Here is a 21,093-nt window from a genome sequence, read left to right as displayed (position 1 = left end):
TTAGTGCTTGTGGCCCTAGACTACAGCATCAGGAGAAGGTTCTGCCTAGTTCACATCATAGAAGCGAAAAGATCTGCTTGATCAGGGAAAGCCTAGACCTGTAGGTTATTCCTTGGGCTGCTCTGACCCCTAGAGGTGTAGAGTTTTTGACCTCCAAGATTTTGTGGCCTTTGCGTTAATGTCAAAGGGCTATAATGGATTATGGCACTTTCCTGAGGGCCTAAAGTGAGGATTTGTGTTGTGTGTGTTCCAAATTTTTTTTATTTTTACTTTTATTTATTTATCTTTAAAACCGCAGTATATTTGACTTACAATATTATATTAGCTTCAGGTGTACAACATAGTGATCTGATATTTCTATATTTTAGAGGATCATTTATATATTTTTTTATATTTTATCTGATCATTTTACAAAATGATCACCAGGCAAAGTTATCTGTCACCAGACAAAGTTATCTACCATATTATTGACTCTATTACAAATGCTGTTAAAACTAGTTATTAATCACAGGTCTGAAAAGTTTTGCAACTTATTGATCATTGGTCTGGATAAAGATACATATCATTTAGTAAGTATAAATAACATTTATTATGGGTTTGCATTGTATCTTGGGTACTTTATAGTCCCTGAAGACATGTAAAGATAGTACTACATACACTTTGCAATCTGTTTTGAACCAGCAGCCTGCATATTTTTACTCTGCAAGGAGCCTCCTGAGTTTTTTTTTTTTTTTTTTGGTTTTTATTTTTTAGCTTTGGAGCCAGGTGGAGGTCTTTCAAGGCCTAGGGTGGAGAGAAAAGGGATGCAGAGGGAAAGAAACACTGTAAGCAATAATGGAAACCATGGATGCACTACTTCATCAGGTGACCCTGCTTCTTGACTCTGAATAATTAGAGGCCGACCATTGGCTCAGCTGGACTTTCTATTAGGTACAAATGCCCCTAACTTTTTCCAGCAACATTCTGATTGATTGCCTTTTTTTTTTTTTTTGGCTTAGTGTTTGTTTTTCTTTTTTTGCCCATTGTCTTTTTTTTTTAAACTTTTTAAATCGAAATGTAGTTGATTTACAATGTTGGTTGTTCTTTTTGAACAGTTTGGAAGAGCAGGGGATAGCAAAGGAAACACACTTTCTCTGCTCAAAGATCTCATGCCCTAACCAAAGGGAGAAACACCGATTAAAGATCCTAATACCTTTACCAGCAGACAATAATGACATTAAGGCAAATCAAATCTCTATCCAGAACCACGGCAGGATTAATTCTAAATGGAATTGTCTTTACACAGTTTCCAAATTTGCCTTAAGTTCAAAGGAATGCTAGAGTAGGGTAGATTATTAGAGATTTTCTAATTTCCTTACCTTTTATATGAGGAAACTAAAACCCACAGAAACGTGTGTTAGAGTCAAAAGTTTGGCTTTCATTATTTCTGCTCCTTTGGACTTTCCATTGCAAATGATCTGATTTCTTTACTTGTTTGAACTAAGCTTCCTGGTTCTTTTAGGGTTAATTTCAAATTGTTTCCAGAGTGGAGAATATTGTTAGCCTTGCCTTCAATATATTCATAAAATGACAGTTATGAACAAGTGATAAAAGCATTCTCAAGTTAATAAGTAATTATCTCTTACTATATAATTGCAAACAAAATCCTTATTTAGAATTCCTTTTTTTTTGCCTGTTAATATAAACAAAAGCAAGCAGCCAGGTGACAGCCTTCTTTCTTTGACTAGGGGTCGATGCATCTGCCCACTAGGATGACACAAAGCATATGGTAATTACAAACTGTATAATAACTAAAAATACATATCCACATACAAATAGATAGTATATATATTTTGTTTAGGCAGATTATACTTAGCATACTTACCAGAGTACAGTGAGTCCTGGAGACCTTCAAACACAATTTAACAACTAGTTGGCCAAAATTTCAGATATAGAATCACCAGGTGTCTAGTCCTGTTCAGTAAAATTAAAAACACATGTGGAGGTAATGGGGCTGCTCCTTATTGTGCACTGGATGGTTACATGGTTGTATACATAATAAAAATTCATTGAGTTGTATAGGTAAGATTTGTGCATTTTACTGTATATAAATTACACCTCAAAAATAAAACTAAAAAATATAAACAAACTGCAAAAGACTATAAAGAACCAAAAAACAAACAAAAAACCTCCTGGGGTATGCAATTGGTCTCTTAATTTCAGATTTGCTATATTTTAGTTACTTCTTGATACTCAAAGAGTGACTTGAAACACCTTTTTGGTTTCTTCTGTTTAATTATCTTTCAATAAACCTAAGTTATTTAAAAAGATCTCGCTATCTTCTCATAAGACGAGAAAGCCTTTAATTTACCCATCTGTAAGTAGGACTGTGTAGTAACTACATACAGAATTTCCTCTAGCACAAGAGGCCATCTCTGGGACGAGGGGCAGGGAGCGCACATTCCAACAATTCTCCTTTCACGTGCTCCACCACTCCTGCAGTCTGAATACTTCAGACCACGGTATTCAGATAGCAAATGGGTCGCTGAACTAAAGAACCCTTCCCAAAGATGCTATGATTCTATTTTCCTCCCTAGATTCCCTAAATTCACTTTTTTCATGGATGCCATTTGAGGTTGTTCCAAAAAAAAAAAACATAATTATAATACACCTGATTTGAATATATGTATTTTAATTTTTTAAATTGAAGTATAGTCAGTTATAATGTGCCAATTTCTGGTGTACAGCACAATGTCCCAGTCGTGTGTGTGTGTGTGTACATATATTCGTTTTCATGTTCTTTTTCACTAAAGGTTATTACAAGATATTGAATATAGTTCTCTGTGCTATACACAAGGAATTTTTAAATCTTTTTTCTTTAATATATAGTGGCTAACATTTGCAAACCTCAAACTCCCAAATTTATCCCTTCCCACCCCTTCCCCACCCCCTCTCCCCGGTAACCATAAGACTGTTTACTATGTCTGCGAGTCTGTTGATTTGAGTATATTTTTAAAGCGATTTGCCTTTATATTTTTATCTCCCTGCGTTCCAAACCCGCATTCTCTGACATATAGCTACCTTCAGTCCAGGCGCCGGGCTGAGTTTCTTCACTCCTCAGCAGCTCAGGAAACCGCAATCAAAAAAAGCCCTGAGAAACATCCGGAAAAGGGAGGAAGACTACGGCTCCCAGAATGCAGCGCTCCCCCGGCTCTCCGGCTCTCCGGCTGCCCAATGACCGAGCTCCGCGAGCTCCTCTCGTCCCATTGGTCAGCATTCCCGCCAGTGAGGGCGGAGCGGGGAGGGCCTCGGATGCCAGATTTCCCGCCACCGCAAGGCGCTGCTGGGAAAACCCGGAGAAGAAGCAGCTCTCGGTTGGATACTCGCTCTTCTCGCGTTAGGGGATTCAGCCAATCAGAAGTAGATGTTCTCTCAGCTATCCCGCCCCTTCCTTGAGGCTGCTTTTGTTGGCGGGAAAAGCTGGGAAGTTTTCGCGCCGGGGCGGAACAATCCAGCGATACTCCGTGCGGCTCCGGTGGTAAAAGTTCCCGGCCTGCGAGCATGGCGGGGACCGTGGTGCTGGACGATGTGGAGCTGCGAGAGGCGCAGAGAGATTACCTGGACTTTCTGGACGACGAGGTGAGGGAAGCGCTGGTTCGCAAGCCGCGGGGGTCGCGCAAGGGGCCGAAGGAGGCCGCAGAGACGCAGGTCGGCGCCGAGCGGCGTCCGGACCCGGGAGCTGGAGGACCGCGGGGCTCGGGGCCTTACACCCCGACCTTGTAGCTCTCCTCGCGGCAGAGACAGTGATTAAGAGCGACCCTGTGAGTTTCTCCCGAGTACAAATGGTGGCCGGGACTCGCAAAAGGCAACAGGTTTCCTTCAAGTGCAAACCCGACTTCCAAGCCCACGGTGACTTTCTAGAGATTCCTCCCTGCTCTCTAATTTGGAGGAAGGGCGGGAGGAGGACCGTTGGAGAACCGTAGTGACCCACCACCTTTTAGGGTCCCCAGATTTTAGTGCCTGACTTTCCTACCCAGAGGAAAACTTCCTAAGTTGGCCACGTTCTTTTTCAATACCAAATGGGGTGCAGAGAAAAAGTGTTGGTATGCAAATAAAGGAGTTTTTGTCTGCAGTTCAGTTCTGACAGCCGTAGAATGTTGGTAAAGCATCCTAAAGGATTGGTAATTCTGTGTGAATGTAGCCAAGGCTCCCTCCTTTAGGCCCGGATATGAGAACTCTGTATTATACGGATGATAGGGAAAGAAAATATTTAATTCCATAAAAAATTCTGCAACGAAAAGTCACTTTAATATAAATATTAAAAGGCCGCTTAATTTACACTTTGACAAGGTTTTTGTTGGTATCCTTGTCCTTTAAGACTTATTAGGAGCTCGTTTTAATTCCCCATTAAAGGTTGAGAAATGCGTGCACACAGAAGAGCTGTTGGTGATAATAAAAATAATAGCATGCACCTTGAAGGAGCCATTCTAACTTTTCCACCCGCCTCTTAGCTTGTATTTGGAATCTGAGGCTAGCGAGTGAAAATGGGGGAGAAATTGGGGTTCGGCTCTGCCAGAGAGATTGACATATTTCTCTTGCCGTGAGAGCTGCCTCTGTTTAAAAACATCTTAGTTTTGAATTTGTGGCTGTTGTGACATCTGGTGATTATTTTGCAGGAAGACCAGGGAATTTATCAGAGCAAAGTTCGGGAGCTGATCAATGACAACCAGTACCGGCTGATTGTCAACGTGAACGATCTGCGTAGGAAAAACGAGAAGAGGGCTAACCGGTGAGTGGCGAGGGTTTCCAAGGTATTATGCCTTCCAGGGGGAGTGAGAATGGCTCCCCTCTCTTCCCAGGACTGAAGCAGGCTTCTCAGGAGAGGACCTGGAAACATTTTTGACCTTAAAGCCCTTAGTGCCTCACCTGCTCCTGTGTTTTTTACTTCTTTCCAAAGTAGGTGGTGGACGTTTTCAGTGGCTTCTCTTTCCATGTTTAATGAAGTATCATTTCTCCACCTTTGATAAGTTGAGTTAAAGTTGGCACTCAGTTGTGATGTATTTTACTGAGTCTTGTAGGAAGGCAGGAGAAGGTCAAAGCTAGATTTCTGCTCCTAAGCCGTGGTCATCTAAGACTGTCCACTTCTGTTTGGAGGGTCAGCTTTTTTGAGTTCTGCCTTCTCTGCCTAATTCTTTATCTTGCCTGTCTGCAGCCTCCTGAACAATGCCTTTGAGGAGCTGGTTGCCTTCCAGAGGGCCTTAAAGGATTTCGTGGCCTCCATTGACGCTACGTATGCCAAGCAGTATGAGGAGTTCTACATAGGTTTGGAGGGCAGCTTTGGCTCCAAGCACGTCTCTCCCCGGACTCTTACCTCCTGCTTCCTTAGCTGTGTCGTCTGCGTGGAGGGCATTGTCACTAAATGTGAGTGGGCTAGAGCGAAGAGTTCACGGAATGGAGGTGGGATATCCTTGAGGGGCCAGAGGGCAGGAGAGGCAGAGTAGAGCTGGGGAGTAGAGTATGGCTTCAGAAGCAGGAACATTGAAATTACAGGGTAAAACTTGGAGGAGCTCCAGGGTGCACCATGACTAGGGGGGCTTTGAGTGACCACTGGTGCCCAAAGAATGCTGAAGCCTCCTGAGAATGGAGAAGTCTTGGTCCTCGGCAGTCTCCTGGTTCTGACCCTGAACTCCTACTCCTTCTCAGTCAGGATCTGCTGAACTTAAAATTTTACGTGGATACAGTGATGTTCTGTGTATAAATATAAAAGTAAAGTAATGATAAGTTGTGTTGAAATAGCATAACTGGTTGGAAGGACACAGTATTTGGAGTCAGCATGAGCTTGCCCAGGTTAGATCCCACCTTCTCACTGTCTCGTTGGATGACTTTATACACATGTTTTCCATTCCTAGGCTCTCTAGTTCGTCCCAAAGTCGTCCGCAGTGTCCACTACTGTCCTGCTACCAAGAAGACCATAGAGCGACGTTATTCTGATCTCACCACCCTGGTGGCCTTTCCTTCCAGCTCTGTCTATCCCACCAAGGTGAGGGGGGTGAACGGAATGAGTCTCTTTAGAGGTTGGACTCTGAGATGTCTGTTTTCATGCCAGTAATTGGGTAATATCTCAAGTCTTTCTTCTAGAGAGAAACAGGGTAAAAAATAAGGATTAGTTTAAAGGAAAGATTGATTGCTAGCCAGAGTTTAATATGGAAACTCTACAATTCTTATGTTTTTTTTAAAGAACAAATATTTTATTTAGAAAATCTGGAAAATTATGAGAGTTGAAAGAAGGAAAAAAGTCATCTATGGTGATCTTTTAGTGAAGTTATAATATCATATGGTTTTATAATCTGCTTAGAATAATGTGGAAAAATATGTGTGCAGTAATGCTACTTTGAAATCTTTGCAAATATTTTACTGCGAGTTTGAGAGAAGGTTGGTATAGAGATGGCTTTAGTCTCTGTTCAGATTGATCTAGCTTGAGGACAAGGGGAGGCCTTTGTACTTAATGAGACAAAGGAAGATGATTAGTATTGATAACTTGATGCCTGAACTCACTCTACCCCTGCCTATCCCTACCTTCAGATTTTAGTTGAGAGTGGCTGTATCCAGAGGATTGTCAGGCATTGGGGAGAACAAAGAAAGGAGAGCCAGTCCTGGTCTTCAGTTGTATCAACTGGTGGAAGAATCTTAACATACAAACAAGACTGAGTTTCTTAGAATTATAACTGAAATACACTTGAGAATCAGTCTATCTCCAGATGAAGTGGGCAGCTGGGTGAGGTTAAATGACTTGCATGTGTTCCAGTTAGTGGTGGCCCCAAGGACTTGGATCCTGTCCTTTTACTCTCAGGCCAGTTTCTAAGTCACCCTGCTCTCCTTCACTAAGATCTCTACTTTTTAGAATTTCTTCACAAACTACTCAGGGGTGCCCTGCTAATGGCTGTGGCCAAGCGTCTTTGCTCAAGACCTGAAATACACCAGACCAGGTCTCCTGGAGGTTGTCTAGTGTGGCTCTTAAAAGCGCAGGCTTTGGTGTTTACCATGTGACCATGGGGAACTTTTTAACCTCTCCCAGCCTCGGTTTTCCTTACTTGTAAAATGTCAAAAATACCTGCTTTTGGACCGAGTTGTTGTGATGATTACCCAAGATAATTTCGTGAAATTACAGGACACTTCCTTGCACATAGTAGGCACTCAGTAAGTTATAGCTGCCATGTTTTGAGAAAATCAAATGGCAAAGAAGTAAAACTTTAAAATGTTTTTATTGGGGCTTAATATACAGAAAAGCTTACATCAGTGTAGAGCTCAGTGAAATCTCACAAGCTGACTATACTGATAAAATTAGCACCCAAACCAGGAAGCAGCATCTTACGAGCACTTAGAAGTCCCTCTTGAGGACCACACTGCTTTGAGATCTTGACATCTAGCAGCTTCGAGTACTGTTCTTTGTTTTCATGTTTTATCTAAAAGCTTGTCTGTGTTGGATTTCTTTTGTTCAACGTTTTTGAGATTCAGCCACCTGTGCGGGTGTACTCCATACGTTTTCGCTGCTGTGTAGGATTTACTTGTGTGGATGTACCACATTTTAACCATTCTGTTGATGGCATTCAAGTATTTTCCAGCTTTTGGCTATTGGGAATAGTGCTGCTGTGAACATTCTAGTGCCTGGCTTTGGGTGAACGTTGCTGTTGGGTATTACCTAGGAGTGGAAATACTGCGGCGTAGTGGAGGGAAGTTAGAATCTTAGTTTGGATGTGAACATAGCCATGGTCCTTTTCAGCTGTAGATTGCCCCTTCCATTAGATGGTCTGTTACTAGAACGGACAGGTATAGAAAATACTGGGGAAGATATTTGGGGTTGTTTGTTCCTGGATACTAATCTCATGAGGTTATCTCCAAGTTACATTTGTTTCCTACAACAAGTGAGAGTGGCATTTCTAAGGCAGGGCTGAGATGACTCTGCCTTCCTGTGTGCCTTTTCCAGGATGAGGAGAACAATCCTCTTGAGACAGAATATGGCCTTTCTGTCTACAAGGACCACCAGATCATCACCATCCAGGAGATGCCAGAGAAGGCCCCCGCTGGCCAACTTCCCCGCTCTGTGGACGTCATTCTGGACGATGACTTGGTGGATAGAGTGAAGCCTGGTGACCGCGTCCAGGTGGTGGGGACCTACCGTTGCCTGCCCGGAAAGAAGGGAGGCTACACCTCAGGGACCTTCAGGTAGACAGCCAGGCACAATGCATTTGGAATGCTGCCGGCAGGGTGCCTTCTGGTAGCAGTCTTTCTCCAGTTGGCCGCCTTCTCAGGAGTTCCATTAGACAGGTGCAGGGCTCTGCCTGCCTGGGAGGCGGGCTCCCTTTTTTCTGTCAGTTAAGACTGGTGATGCTGCCTTAGGCTAAGAGAGCGGGTTATTGGTAACATGGTTCCTGGCTTCCCTGGGAGTTTCTCATGTATTCCTACCCTTCTTCAGTGCACATGGCAGGAGGTAAATCCTGAGGAGCAGCATCGGCTGCATGTTTGTGTCGTGTTTGTGGTTGAACTCAGTACAGCTTTTCTTTTTCTGCTTTCCTTTTTGCTGCTTCGCCATTCTGGAAGAGTAGCCTAGGAAGGCTTTGGTGTTAGGCATTGAAAACAGCCTCCTGTCCTCCCCTCTGTCCCAGGACTGTCCTGATCGCCTGCAACGTGAAGCAGATGAGCAAGGATGTTCAGCCTTCGTTTTCAGCTGAGGACATAGCCAAGATCAAGAAGTTCAGTAAAACTCGTTCCAAGGTCTGAGTATCCTTTGGGGATCTGAGGGCGGGGATGGGTTTGTTCGGGTCCTGTTCTCTGAAGTATTAGCGTTAGCTTCTAGTATTGAGCCAGTGAACAAAAGGACGTTTTTGCTGTTTACCTTTAATATTTCTCTGGTGCTAACTGCTAACTGAACCTTATACAAATAGTAGAATAGAAGTTAGGATATCAGTGGGCCAGTGAGTCTCCCGAATACGTTAGTGATGCATCATTACTTAAATTTAAAATATGTTATTTTTAATTTTAGTTCTCTGATTTATTTTGCCTTAAAATTTCTTTTTAAAGACAGAATGTCCACATTTAGAATTGAGCAAAATATATGCATGTGTGACGAAGGTTACTGCTGAAGACAGTACACATTCTTATTAAACCTAAAACGTTTTGAGCCAGAGAACACTTTTTTCTTAGAGATTAAAGCTCCGAGCAGGTTTTGAAATCCTGGCTTCCTCTGTGTCTGTTCAGATAATGGTCTGATCAGCATGAAAGTCTTAAGAGAAGAAGCTTTTACAATTACAGTGTATTTCATCCAGCAGTTTACACGGGGCGAAGCAGGAAGTGAGTTCCTCAAGCCCCATGGCGTCTCCTGGTCTTTTCATTCTGTGGTCGTCCCCACCATAGGATATCTTTGACCAGCTGGCCCGGTCGCTGGCGCCAAGCATCCATGGGCATGACTACGTCAAGAAGGCGATCCTCTGCCTGCTCTTGGGGGGTGTGGAACGAGACCTGGAGAATGGCAGCCACATCCGGGGGGACATCAACATCCTTCTGATTGGTATGCAGTCGGGCGCTGCTCTAGCCCCATGGTCTAACCCTGTGCAGTGTGGGTGCGGGAGTCTGTAGTCTGTCAAACTGCACCCGTCCCTGGCCTGCCCTGTTCAGTCCCATCAGAGGGCAGAAGTCTACAATGAATTTTTAAAATTGTTTTTATTCTCTTGGGGTTTCCTGATTTAGGATGCCAAAAATGTATTCTTTCACGAATGGTAAAGGGAAAGTGAAAGAAGTCACATTAACACCGATGACTATGGATTTCTCTTACGTTAAGAGCTGTTCTAGAAAAGCAGCACCTGCTGGGGGCGGGGGAATGTCCCAGCGTCACCACAGCCCCCGTCCAATTACAGGAGACCCTTCGGTCGCCAAGTCCCAGCTTCTGCGGTATGTGCTTTGCACTGCTCCGAGGGCCATCCCCACCACCGGCCGGGGCTCCTCTGGAGTGGGTCTCACGGCTGCTGTCACCACCGACCAGGAGACAGGTATGGGTTCCTGGGTCCTTGGCAAAGGTTTAGCGAGAGATGAGCACGGATTCTTTGAGTTTGCTCCAGGCCCTGGTTGTGTGGAGAAGATACACTTGAGGGGTTAGTTTGGGCCGGACGGGAGGACTGAGTATATGGTAACAGTAGGTGAATGGTATAAATCTTTGGCCCTCTGTTGACAAGAATGTCTGCTAGAAGGTGATTTGAAAGAGTTTTGAAGGAGAAAACTTAGATTGGAAGGGAAATAAAAATGAAGATTGTACTACTTAAACTAGAGGAAAGGATTTGAAGACCAGTGAAAAGAGAACAGAGGTCCAGGTGGGAAATCACTTGAAGTTGAGAATGAAAGGGCACGTCTATCTAAAGAAGGTTTGCTGGAGGCTCTCTGTGGCACTGTCACAGTGGGACCAGGAAACCTGTTCAGATTGGAGCTTGAAAAGGTGACCCCTGGGTTTCTTCTGAGTCTATGATAACAGACACCTCTCCATTCTCATCCTCAAGTGTGGCGGTGTGAGGTACTTAGGAAGGAGCTTGAAGTCTCTCCCCGTCCCCTGCAACCTAACAGTAGCTTGTATTCCCTCCCCGCCTCCCAGGGGAGCGCCGTCTGGAGGCAGGGGCCATGGTCCTGGCTGACCGAGGCGTGGTGTGCATTGATGAGTTTGACAAGATGTCTGACATGGACCGCACGGCCATCCACGAGGTGATGGAGCAGGGCCGAGTCACCATCGCCAAGGCCGGCATCCATGCCCGGCTCAATGCCCGCTGCAGCGTGCTGGCCGCTGCCAACCCCGTCTACGGCAGGGTGAGTGGAGGCGGCGCCAGGCTGTTGTCCTCACCTTCATTTGGTTCTGCTGAGTCACTGAGCTGTGAGTTTTTTCCAGGTGACCTAGGGGAGTAACAGGCCTCAGGCTAGAGTAAGAATGCCGTCTTATTTCTGTCCTTGGTTTAGGGCGCTGGCTCCTCACCTATTCATGCACATCAGAAGCCCCTGGAAAGTTGCTTACTTACAGTAACTTTTTAAAAATGCAAAGAAGAAAGCAAAAGTGACCTGTAGTTTCACAGCTCAGGTAACCTGCATGACAGTAAGATAAAAGTACTGCATGCAGATGGTAGGACAGTTTACAGAGCAGAGAGATATAATAAGGAAATGAAGAGCCTGCTTTCTCTCTCCTGCTCCTTCCAGAGCAATAACCACCAACAGCTCATGAGTGTTTCAGGAAACAAAAACTTAAGCATGTCCTAGTAAATTAACTCCTTGTTAAGTATTTGTTTATCTTTGCTTTTTAGTATGACTATGATGCATTTAGGTGTAATGTTTTATATTTATATGGCTTGGAGTTTGCTGAGTGTAGGGGGTTTTTTTGTTTGTTTTTGTCTTTTTTTAAGCAGCTGTCTAGTATTCCTTTTATGGACTTACAGTAATTTGTTTAGCCAGCCTCCATTTGATGGGCGTTTGTTTTCCCTTCCCCCTGCTGTTATGAATGAATCAACAATGAACATCCCTTTAGGTGTATTTTGGTAAACATTTGGGAATGAATACCTAGCAATGGGATTACTAGCTTAACAGTTAACATGCATTTTTATTTTGGTAGATTGCCAAGTTGTCCTTCTAAGATTGTACTATTATAATACTATTAACTAATACTTGCAGATGCTTTATACTTATTAACTCCTTTCATCCTCACAATAATCCTGTGAGGTAGATCAGTACTATCCTCATTTGACAGATGAGAAGTTGAAGGCATAAAAGGTTAAGTAACTTGCTCAAGAGTTGCAAGCTAGGTGGAAGGGTATAGCCCAGCAGTAGAGCGTGTGTGCAAGGTCCTGAGTTCAATCCACAAAACCTCCATTAAAAAAAAAAAGAGTTGCAAGCTAGGACATGGCAGAGCAGGATTCGGACCCTGTACTTGGACAATTCATGATCCCACAGCATATGGGAATACCATTTTTAAACATACAGGCGCCTTGTCCCCAGCCCAGAGCTTCTGAATCCAAATCTCTGGGTTTAGGAAGCCATGGTTTTAGGTAGCCATGGTTTAGGAAGACTCCGTAGGATGGTTCTAACGTGTAGACGGGGTTGAGAAGCATAGGGTTTTAGATTAATGGTAACGTGTGTGATGTCATTCTGAAGAATTACACTGGGAAACGTGGGGAGAAAATGGCAGGCCCTGAGCGTGAACCTGCTCAGGAGTGTTGCCATTGCCTGTGATCCCAGCAGGCCTCTGGCTGTGGGTGGGCAGCGGCCTCGCAGGCCCAGAATGGAACTGTAAGAGTGGGTGTTCTTGAACCCCAGGAAAAATCCCCCTTGAGCCTTAAAACATGACGACTTAGAGATCAGCACCCATTTTCACTGAGACTTTACCCGGTACCTGCTGAGTAAGGACACCAGAGGTGCCAAGGGTTTCTGGCTTAGCCGGCTGGTCGTGTCTTCATAACAGGTAGGGAAGAGGAGCTCCTCTTCTGGAGTCGGTCCTGCCTGGGATGAGAGGAGCAGAATAAAGCTCAGGAAGAAGGAGGCTGGTTCTGAGGCTCAGACTCAGCCTGTTAGAGGCACCAAAGCTGGGTGGGAGGTGGGGCTCTGTTTGCCTGGAAGGAAGGACATGGGCTCTGAGTCAGAGCAGGTCACCTGAGCTTCAGTTCGAGAAAGGCTGCACGTCCAATAAATGGATCAGTTTTTTGTAGCTTCAAAGTGCTTTACTTCTTCACTGCTCGTTTGCTTTGTGTTTGAAGGTCTGGTCTTCCATTCTCACCCCCTAACCCATCGGCGGCCCCTGTGTCCTCTTCCCATGCGCGTGGCCTCCACTCCTTTTTCCTTGTGTTCCCCCCAGTATGACCAGTACAAGACCCCCATGGAGAACATCGGGCTGCAGGACTCACTGCTGTCCCGCTTCGACCTCCTGTTCATCATGCTGGACAACATGGACCCCGAGCAGGATCGTGAGATCTCGGACCATGTCCTCCGAATGCACCGCTACCGGGCGCCTGGGGAGCAGGATGGTGATGGTGAGGCTGCGAGAAGACGAGGACTGACTGGTGGGAGGGCCCTGGACAAGGCTGTTACCTCAGGCCCAGCCCAGTGGGGTGGGTGTGGAAGGTGCCCTCGCCTCCCTGGCCACTCCTAAGGTGTGTCTTTTGTCCATTTCTGGGTCTGGGAACACCTTTGAGCATCTTCTGTGGGCCAGGTGATTCCACCTTCTTATTTATGGGCCCCATGTGTCTGCTTCCTTCTGGGTCCTTGCTTTGTAAGTCTTGTCTCTCTTCAGAAGACACAGTTTCCCTCGGGCTAAGCTCTTTCTTAATCTCCTTTCTCTCGACTTGTGCTTTCCAGCTATGCCTTTAGGTAGTTCCGTAGATATCCTGGCTACGGATGACCCCAACTTTAGCCAGGAAGACCAGCAAGACACCCAGATTTACGAGAAGCATGACAACCTTCTGCATGGGACCAAGAAGAAAAAGTGAGCCACATTCTTTAGACCTCCTCCTTGAGGGAATTGGGATCTGTGTCACGTTAGAGCAGACTTAGACCTGCTGCCCCAGCCAAGGTCACACCTGGAGTCACAATCTTGTGGGCCTGTTTTCTGGGTCCACAGATACACCCTTTTTCCTGGACACTTGCCTTGTAGATTTGTATGTTAGTGGGTGATTGAGCCTTGGTTCTGATCTTTTCTAAAATGGAGGGCTTTGACGACATTCACAACTGGTGGCGGGTGTGTCATGGTCCCCACGTACATGGAGTCTTGCATGGGTCGTGTGGCTGTTTGTGGTGAGCTGATGTCGAAGGGGCAGTCGGTGGCCAGCACTGGAGGCTCTGCAGGTGGATGTGGGTAAAGCAGAGTGGTGATCAGGGGCTCAGCATGACAGGTGAGCTCCCATTCCTCTGTCTTTGGCCATGGTGCAGTAGGAAGCGTGGCATAGTCTCATACCTGTTGGTTTAAGAACATAGAATTTGGAGTCAGAAGATTAAATTTGAGCCTATTTAAGGTTCTCTGAGCCATAGTTTTCCCACTGATAAAGTAGGGCAAATAACATCTAAACTGCCTCCTTCACAAGTGATACCTGCAGAATTAGACAAGTATGTGAGAGGGTCTTGTGCACATTCTTTGTAAACAGGGTTTATGACAGTGGGTTCCAGTCTGTGCTCGGTCACATGACCTTGACTTCCCGGAGGAAAGGCAGAGCCCCCACTCCAGGCCGGTGCTGAGCTGAGGCCAGGAAGTGAAACTGACTGTATGTGGGTCCAGGGAGAAGATGGTGAGCGCCGCTTTCATGAAGAAATATATCCACGTGGCCAAAATCATCAAGCCGGTCCTGACGCAGGAGTCGGGGGCCCACATCGCGGAGGAGTACTCGCGCTTGCGCAGCCAGGACAGCGTGAGCTCCGACACCGCCAGGGTGAGCGCCCCCTGCGGACAGCGACTGAGTCCTGCTCTCCTGGAGCTCCGGAAGCCTTCAGACCTAGCGTTTCTCTACCTTTTTATTCTGGGTCTGAAGGGCTCCCTGTTACACAATTTTAATCCTTTCCTTTTACAAAGGAGAATGCAGTGCGAACCCAAGAGTCACGTATGTCCCAGTAATTCAGATGACCTTGGCCTCCAGAAGCTGTGATTCATTCAGCAAACATACGAGTGACTTCTGGGAACTGGGCGACTCTGTTCTTCCATGCAGTCCTCCCCGGGCTCAGACCTGGGCCTGGGAGGCAGAAAGGTTGATGGGACAGTCATATGTCACATTCATATGGATACACCATAGTGTGGTACCCAGGAAGGAATGAATGTCAAACACGGAGTATAGATGAAGAAGCTGTGAATTTTTCCTCCAGACTTTCCGGAGGTGTATGTGTGTCAGGGAAGGGTTCCCAGAGTGTGATGTTGAGCTGGACTTTGACAGACAGGTGTTTGGTGGCTCTGATCACCCACAGCTGTTTCTATAAACCTGATACACCTGCCCATGAACTTATCTAAATCTTGGGGCAGTGTAGTTTATATGGGATTTCACAGCAGAAAGACCCAGGTCTCAAACCGTCACTGTGTGATAAAGACAAAGACTGCTGGATTCAGACGTGATCCCAGATTGTCTCTTCAGGCTCACACCCAGTCTGGAATTCTGTCTTCTGGAATTCCTACTGGGACTTCCTTGACGCCTCTGTGGCAGCATGCCTAGTCCATCACCGCTCTGAAATGTCAGAATGTGCTTCTGTTTATTGAGGTTAAACCTGCTTCCCCGTAGCTTCTACCCATAGGCTTTAGTTTTGTTTTCTGGAGATTGTACAAGTGTGACTTGTTTTCTTCAGATTAAACAACCCCCTGTCTGTTTTCATTGTTCCTCCCATCATGTGAATGTGTGCCATAGGCCCTCCCACTGAACACAATAACCTGTTTTAGTTGTGGTCTTGGTGGGATGGGTAAATCTCTCATTTGGGTCCTGTAGTTCTGCTCGTGCAGGCAAGGGTTTCACCAGCTTTCGTTTATTCAAGATTCAAGGCGATAGTGGAATGTATCACCTACAAACTCTGGTAGCTCTCTAAATCACAAAAAAATCTGAATTTATTTAAATATGATTATATTTACTTTTGAATGTCACATTGGATATAAGTCATAATTTGGAACACTTGAGAGCAGACATGACCAGGTAACATTTCTGAAGCATCAGAGGATGGGAGACCAGGGGTGGGTGTGGGGGGGGGGGGAACAAGCAGGCCGAGGCTTCAGTAACGCTTGGACCGTGTATGCATCCTGTCACCTCCCAGGTCGCAGTTTTTCATCCATAAAACAGGAAGGTTGGATAACGTCAGGGATGCTTACCTCGGAGGGCACAGCACGATCACCGGAAACGTAAAGTGTGCACACGTTCAGTCCTAACGGACGCTCTGATTGGTTAGACCAGGAATGTCACTCAGACCAAAGCATTTAGAGAAGATGAAAGCTCCCCAGTTTGGGATTCACCCACCCCCGAGGGAACCACTTGATAAGAACGTTTCAGAATCCTGTTCCTCTGGACTTAGTTGGGTTTACCTGATTCTAGGAAGTCTGTCCTCAGATAACCTCGTCCACACCCCCATGTGGTGTGACCTTGGACAAACTTGAAGCTCTTACAGATGCCATTTTTCCTCATCTGTAAAGCCGCTCCGGGGTACTCAGGGGCTGACTGATGCAGCAGATGTGGGAGCAGGGCCCTGGTGCGGCCGGCCTGCGGTGGAGGGCTGCTTTTCTTCCTTCACTGCTGTGCTCTCCCGCTATCTCTCCCCCGTGCACCTTATCCCCCTCCCCTGGCTTCCCCCGGTCGCGTTTCTGTGGTCATATCTGTTTTTTTGAATCTTACTCTTTCTGCTTCCATGGCATGGGCTTCTGGGAGCTCTTCTATTGGAGCCTTTCTGTCTCTGTGCGGTGGGCAAGGCGGGAGTTCCAGGCAGGCCGCGGGGACTCTGGAAGAGTGACCCTCTCCGGTGTTCTCCCCCAGACATCTCCAGTGACAGCCCGGACGCTGGAGACTCTGATTCGATTGGCCACAGCCCATGCCAAGGCCCGCATGAGCAAGACCGTGGACCTGCAGGATGCAGAGGAGGCAGTGGAGTTGGTCCAGTACGCTTACTTCAAGAAGGTAAGGCCCCAGTGCTGGCTGGGAGTCCTTCTGAATGAACCGAAGGAATGGGGTGAACCGTCGGTGCTCAGGCCTCACAGCCGCCATGCCTCACTCCTGATTGGGGTAGTCTGCAGAAAGCAACGTCTTTAAACTGGCCTCTTCCTCTGGGACCTGTAGCACCAGCCGTCCTCAGTGCTGGCACATGGGAGGACCGGCTGGAAGACTTCGCCGAGGTGCTGCCCCGTCAGCCTACTGCTCTGTCTACTCCTTCCTTTGCCTCTTGAAGAAATAGGTGTTTCCAAAGGATCCACCTTTCCCCTTGGAGGTCTTGTCAGGTGTCCCTCAATTTTGCCTCTCACTGCGTTTCTGTTTTCTGCTATGACACCGTGTGTCATTTTAGACACCAGACCTTGAAGCCTCGACTCCCTTCTCCTCAACGCTCCCCCCCGACCCCAGTCTGGTGGCTTGTAGCCCTTTGGGGTTCAGTTGTGGGTCTAATAAGTTATTCCTGATTTATTCTCTTTGGAGGTCGTCTTAAATTTAAGTTAAATGTGTGATTTATGAAGAAATGAATTGTTTTCCACTTAACCATTATAGACTGGACTTTTTTCCAGTCCTGTATTCAGTGGGCGCTCTTGAGCACCTACTGTGAGAAAGGTGTGGGACACAGCAGGTGTACAGGTGGGTAGCAGCCGATCCCCTGGTCCTGGGACTCGGGGACGAGAGAGGCCAAGTCCTTAGTCCCAGGGAGTCACTGCTGCTGATGGTTCTTTATTCAGTCCCCTGCATCTGTGACCCTCCCGCCCCCACACTTGGCTTGGTTCTAGGTCCTTGAGAAGGAGAAGAAACGGAGAAAACGAAGTGAGGATGAATCAGAGTCAGAAGATGAGGCAGAGAAAAGCCAGGAGGACCAAGAGCAGAAGAGGAAGAGGTGGGACGGGGCAGAGAGAGGAGAAGATTCCTGTTAGGGCCGGGAGGCCGGGGAGGGGCAAGGGCTGGGGGTGACGTCGTGTTCTTTCGGGAAAGGGTCTTAGACCAGCCCTGTAGAGGGTCTGAGGGTGTCGGTGGCCCGGCAGAGGAGAGGGGAGTGGCCCCCTGTTGTCCTTGGTGGGAGGCCTCTGGCCTCTTTCCTACTAGAGATGTACTGAGTGAGGAGCAGGAGCCGTAACCCACGCGGATAGAGGCTATTGAATCCACATTTCAAAATCTTTCCTCCAGATTAGTTTCCCCTCTCAGGCCTGTGGTTGAGTTTATGGGGCGGGTGATGGGAAAGGTGCGGAGAGGCAGGGCCTGCTTGTGTTCTGGTTAGAGACGTTTGGTCCCTTTGAGAAAAAGCAGCAGTTTGTACAGGCCCAGCCTAGCGTCCCACTGGGCTCGTAGATGGTTTTCGTTCTTTTTTCCTGCAGTCAGTGGCGCAGGATGGCGCTCACCAAAGGCTGTCTCTTAACTGCTGTGGGTATTTTAGGAGGAAGACCCGTCACTTAGATGCCAAGGATGGGGACTCCTACGACCCCTACGACTTCAGCGACACCGAGGAGGACATGCCTCAGGGTGAGCAAGTGTCCCCTCTTGGTAACGAGATGCTCCCTGACTCCTGACTGATGCTCCATGTACCGCGTTTTCTGGCTGTTTCCCACTTGGGGCCCTGGTCCAGGAGGTTTGTCCCAGGAGAGCCCCAGGGAACCCACAGTCACAACTTTGGAAATAAGCTTTGCCCCGTCGTCTGCTTCCTGCTCAGCGAGCTGTGTGCTCTCTGCCAAGCCTGGTGCCAGCATCCCAGGTCCCACAGCCCGAGGGTCCCCTGCCTGACTCGATGCCCCGTCCCAGGAACCCCAGGGATGAGCTGCGTAGGCTCAGTGAGGATGGAGGGGAGGAGCCGCCGTGTCTGTGGGCGTGCTTCACCTTGTCTCCTGCCCCTCTGCACCCCTTTCCCCTCCAGTGCACACTCCAAAGGCGGCAGACTCACAGGAGACCAAGGAGTCCCAGAAGGTGGAGTTGAGTGACTCCAGGTGAGTCAGGAGCGCCTCTCCCGGGAGGGTGCGGAACCAGCTGTTGTCAGTGGAGCTCAGCACCAGGGGCCCGAGGGTGTATGGAATGTTTCATATTCTGGTGAGAATTCCAAAGTTGAAAAAAGATGCGAAAACAGTGTAAAGAATGCTTGTCCTTTTTTTCTTACTGAATTGTCATTTGTTTAGAGATTTAAAAAATTTTCACCACTAGAGGTTCAGAAACAGTTTTAGCTCTAAATTTTATGTTTACTGGACACCAGAGGAACTCCGTGACTCAGGTTTCTTTTTTTCTTTTAATACCTTAAACACACACAATGCAACACATTTAGCAAAGAAAATCTGAACACGCTGAGAAGTATTTAGGAAAAAATGTGATTGTAATTCCACTTCTGAGAGACGACCACTGAACAATTGAACTTTCTGAATCAAATCGTAGAGCTCCTTCTTCAATGACTGCAGGGTTTCCATGGTGTAAATTTTTATTTTGTGTTTTCTAGTGATGGACGTTTAGTTCTCATAGAACTTCTATTTACAGTAAATTATTCTTACATTTACCCCCGTGCTGTAATGCCAGTGTAGCTGTGGGGTTAGTTTCCGGAAGTGGACTCTGGGTCAGAGGATACGCACTTTAAAATTACAGTACGTGTGGCTAACTTGCCTCCCAAAGACGCTGTTCTGTTTGGCATTTCTGTCAACAGTGCATGGCCGCCAATTTCCCACATCCTCAAAGGCAGTTCTTTTTAAATGCTGTTCTTTCTCAGGGTGCAGGAAGCGCTGTGATACAACAGCTTGGCTCTAAGGGGGAAGCTTGGGCGTGGAGTGCCCATTGGGGCAGCATGTGTGTGTGACAGTTTGGGGGATGGCTGTGCTGATGAACTCTCTCACTTCCGAGCACAGATCTGGCCTGAGAGCGTTCAGGCCGTTTCCCCCTCCTTCACCCTTTCTCTCCCATTCTGGACAGGTTGAAAGCCTTCAAGGCGGCCCTCTTGGAGGTGTTCCAGGAAGCTCACGCACAGTCAGTGGGCATGAATCGCCTCACAGAATCCGTCAACCGGGACAGAGAAGAGCCCTTCTCCTCCATGGAGATCCAGGCTGCGCTGAACAAGATGCAGGATGACAACCAGGTCATGGTCTCCGAGGGCATCGTCTTCCTCATCTGAGCACTCTGGGGTTCAGCCAAGAAAGCTGCTTCCAGCGTCCCCGCCCCTGTGCCCCCATCTTTGCCTTCATCCCCTGAATATCAGTGTTGATTAAACTGAAGTGGAGGACGCATGGCAGAGCTGCGTCAGAACTCAGGAAGCTAGGGGTCGTGAGGCCACCCTGGTGTAGAGAAGGTGGGAGGGTGACATCGTGTCTGCCCTGCGGAGGACTGGGTGCTGCTCCCCGTGTCCCTCCCAGGCAGGCCACCCATGTTCACTGGAGATGACAGGACTTCTGGGTATTTTCTGGACACAGCTCGGTTCTGTTCATCCTTTCTGTGTTGGCTCTTTTTTCTCCTAAGCGCTCTGGTCTGGAACAGGATCTGTGGTTCTGTGCTGGTGGAAAGAAGCTCTGAGGCAAGTCCTAAGGCCAAGATAGCTTGCTTTGCAGTGAGAGGAATCAAAACTTATATGTACTTTTGACCTAAATAGCCAAGATAATGGATAAACTTCTCCATTTTATACTATACACGTGGTCTTTGTGCTGTGATTTTTATGGAGCCGTTTGAGTGTTTTCCTTGAAAGCTCCGCCCCGCGGGTTGGCCGCCCCGCGTTTGTGCCGAGTCGCCACAAGGGGGCAGCAGGCGGCTGTGCGCTGGTGGGGTGGGCTGGCGGGGGTGGTTAGGCCTTCTCTCCTGGCAGTTTTCTATCATTGGTTCAAACTGCCAACCAAACCTGGCCAACTTGAAATAGCTAAACGGCCACAGGAGGCCAGTAAGTGAAACTCCAGGAGAGTTGACCCTTTGCATGGCTTTTCTGAGTAGGAATCAAAGCCCCTTCATGGAAGAATAACAACGTGATCCATCCGACCGTGTGCGTTCCTCTCCATGAAGAGACCTCCTCACAGGACCCTGTGTCACTGCTGAGCACCTGGGGTCCAGCCCTCAGGGGTGGTTAGTTTGCACAGAACTCTGGCGGGGCCAGGGCGGGGCTTCTGTCCTGCTGCATGGTTTGGGCAGCTTCTGAAGAGCTTCAAAGGTTACTAAAAGAAAAAGAAAAAACAAAAACTATGTGACTTAGTGGGGGCACCTGGGTCTCATGGCCTGGCAGCTGCCCTGAGAAGGGGTTGTGCAGGTTCAGAGCTGTTAGGCATTTCCTTCCCCCTTGTAGTGAGAGGAGTCCTTGCCCCGAGGCTGTGAGGCAGAGGATGGGGAGTTCAGTGTCATCTTTGTGGTTGTTTCACAGAAGGGAAATCCAGGTCCTGTTGGCAGTGCTCTAGAGAGTGCAGTCAGGGCAGCGGTCCCAGAGGAGGGACGGGACATCATGTCATGATGCTGTGGTGGC

The 21,093-nt window shown here is 47.4% G+C and overlaps 1 protein-coding gene and 1 non-coding gene across 6 annotated transcripts in view; one reads left to right on the top strand and one right to left on the bottom strand.

The window, feature by feature from the left end:
- LOC105099529 (uncharacterized) overlaps positions 1 to 3,141 on the bottom strand; it is a 57,142-nt gene extending 54,001 nt beyond the window's left edge. For all 4 annotated transcript variants that reach the window (XR_010376919.1, XR_010376921.1, XR_010376920.1 and 1 more), the window contains exon 1: positions 3,061 to 3,141. This is a non-coding gene — a transcript (uncharacterized LOC105099529). The remainder of the gene's footprint in view (positions 1 to 3,060) is intronic.
- A 211-nt stretch (positions 3,142 to 3,352) lies between these two features.
- Positions 3,353 to 20,278, top strand: MCM3 (minichromosome maintenance complex component 3). Of its 2 annotated transcripts, XM_010992360.3 has the most exons (17): positions 3,353 to 3,618; positions 4,656 to 4,768; positions 5,192 to 5,400; positions 5,889 to 6,019; positions 7,964 to 8,202; positions 8,643 to 8,751; positions 9,391 to 9,544; positions 9,891 to 10,022; positions 10,616 to 10,824; positions 12,851 to 13,025; positions 13,351 to 13,477; positions 14,264 to 14,414; positions 16,479 to 16,619; positions 17,429 to 17,532; positions 18,067 to 18,152; positions 18,541 to 18,610; positions 19,572 to 20,278. In XM_010992360.3, the coding sequence occupies exons 1-17, from the start codon at positions 3,541 to 3,543 to the stop codon at positions 19,768 to 19,770; spliced, it is 2,427 nt and encodes an 808-aa protein (XP_010990662.1). In that variant the 5' UTR covers positions 3,353 to 3,540; the 3' UTR covers positions 19,771 to 20,278. The 2 variants fall into 2 exon arrangements, with proteins under 2 accessions (XP_010990662.1, XP_010990663.1); XM_010992361.2 differs by lacking the exon at positions 4,656 to 4,768 and having other exon boundaries at positions 3,566 to 3,618.
- Positions 20,279 to 21,093: the final 815 nt, after the last annotated feature.

The sequence above is a fragment of the Camelus dromedarius genome, chromosome 19 (genome assembly GCF_036321535.1).
Source record: "Camelus dromedarius isolate mCamDro1 chromosome 19, mCamDro1.pat, whole genome shotgun sequence".
Taxonomy (NCBI): domain Eukaryota; kingdom Metazoa; phylum Chordata; class Mammalia; order Artiodactyla; family Camelidae; genus Camelus; species Camelus dromedarius.
Note: the sequence above shows the minus strand (reverse complement) of the source record. Positions and strands in the feature narration are given on the sequence as shown.

Coding starts and splice junctions, on each gene's coding strand:
- MCM3 (XM_010992360.3), top strand. CDS start 3,541: ATGGCGGGGACCGTGGTGCTGGACGATGTGGAGCTGCGAGAGGCGCAG. Junction 3,619..4,655: donor TGGACTTTCTGGACGACGAG/GTGAGGGAAGCG, acceptor ATTATTTTGCAG/GAAGACCAGGGAATTTATCA. Junction 8,752..9,390: donor TCAGTAAAACTCGTTCCAAG/GTCTGAGTATCC, acceptor TCCCCACCATAG/GATATCTTTGACCAGCTGGC.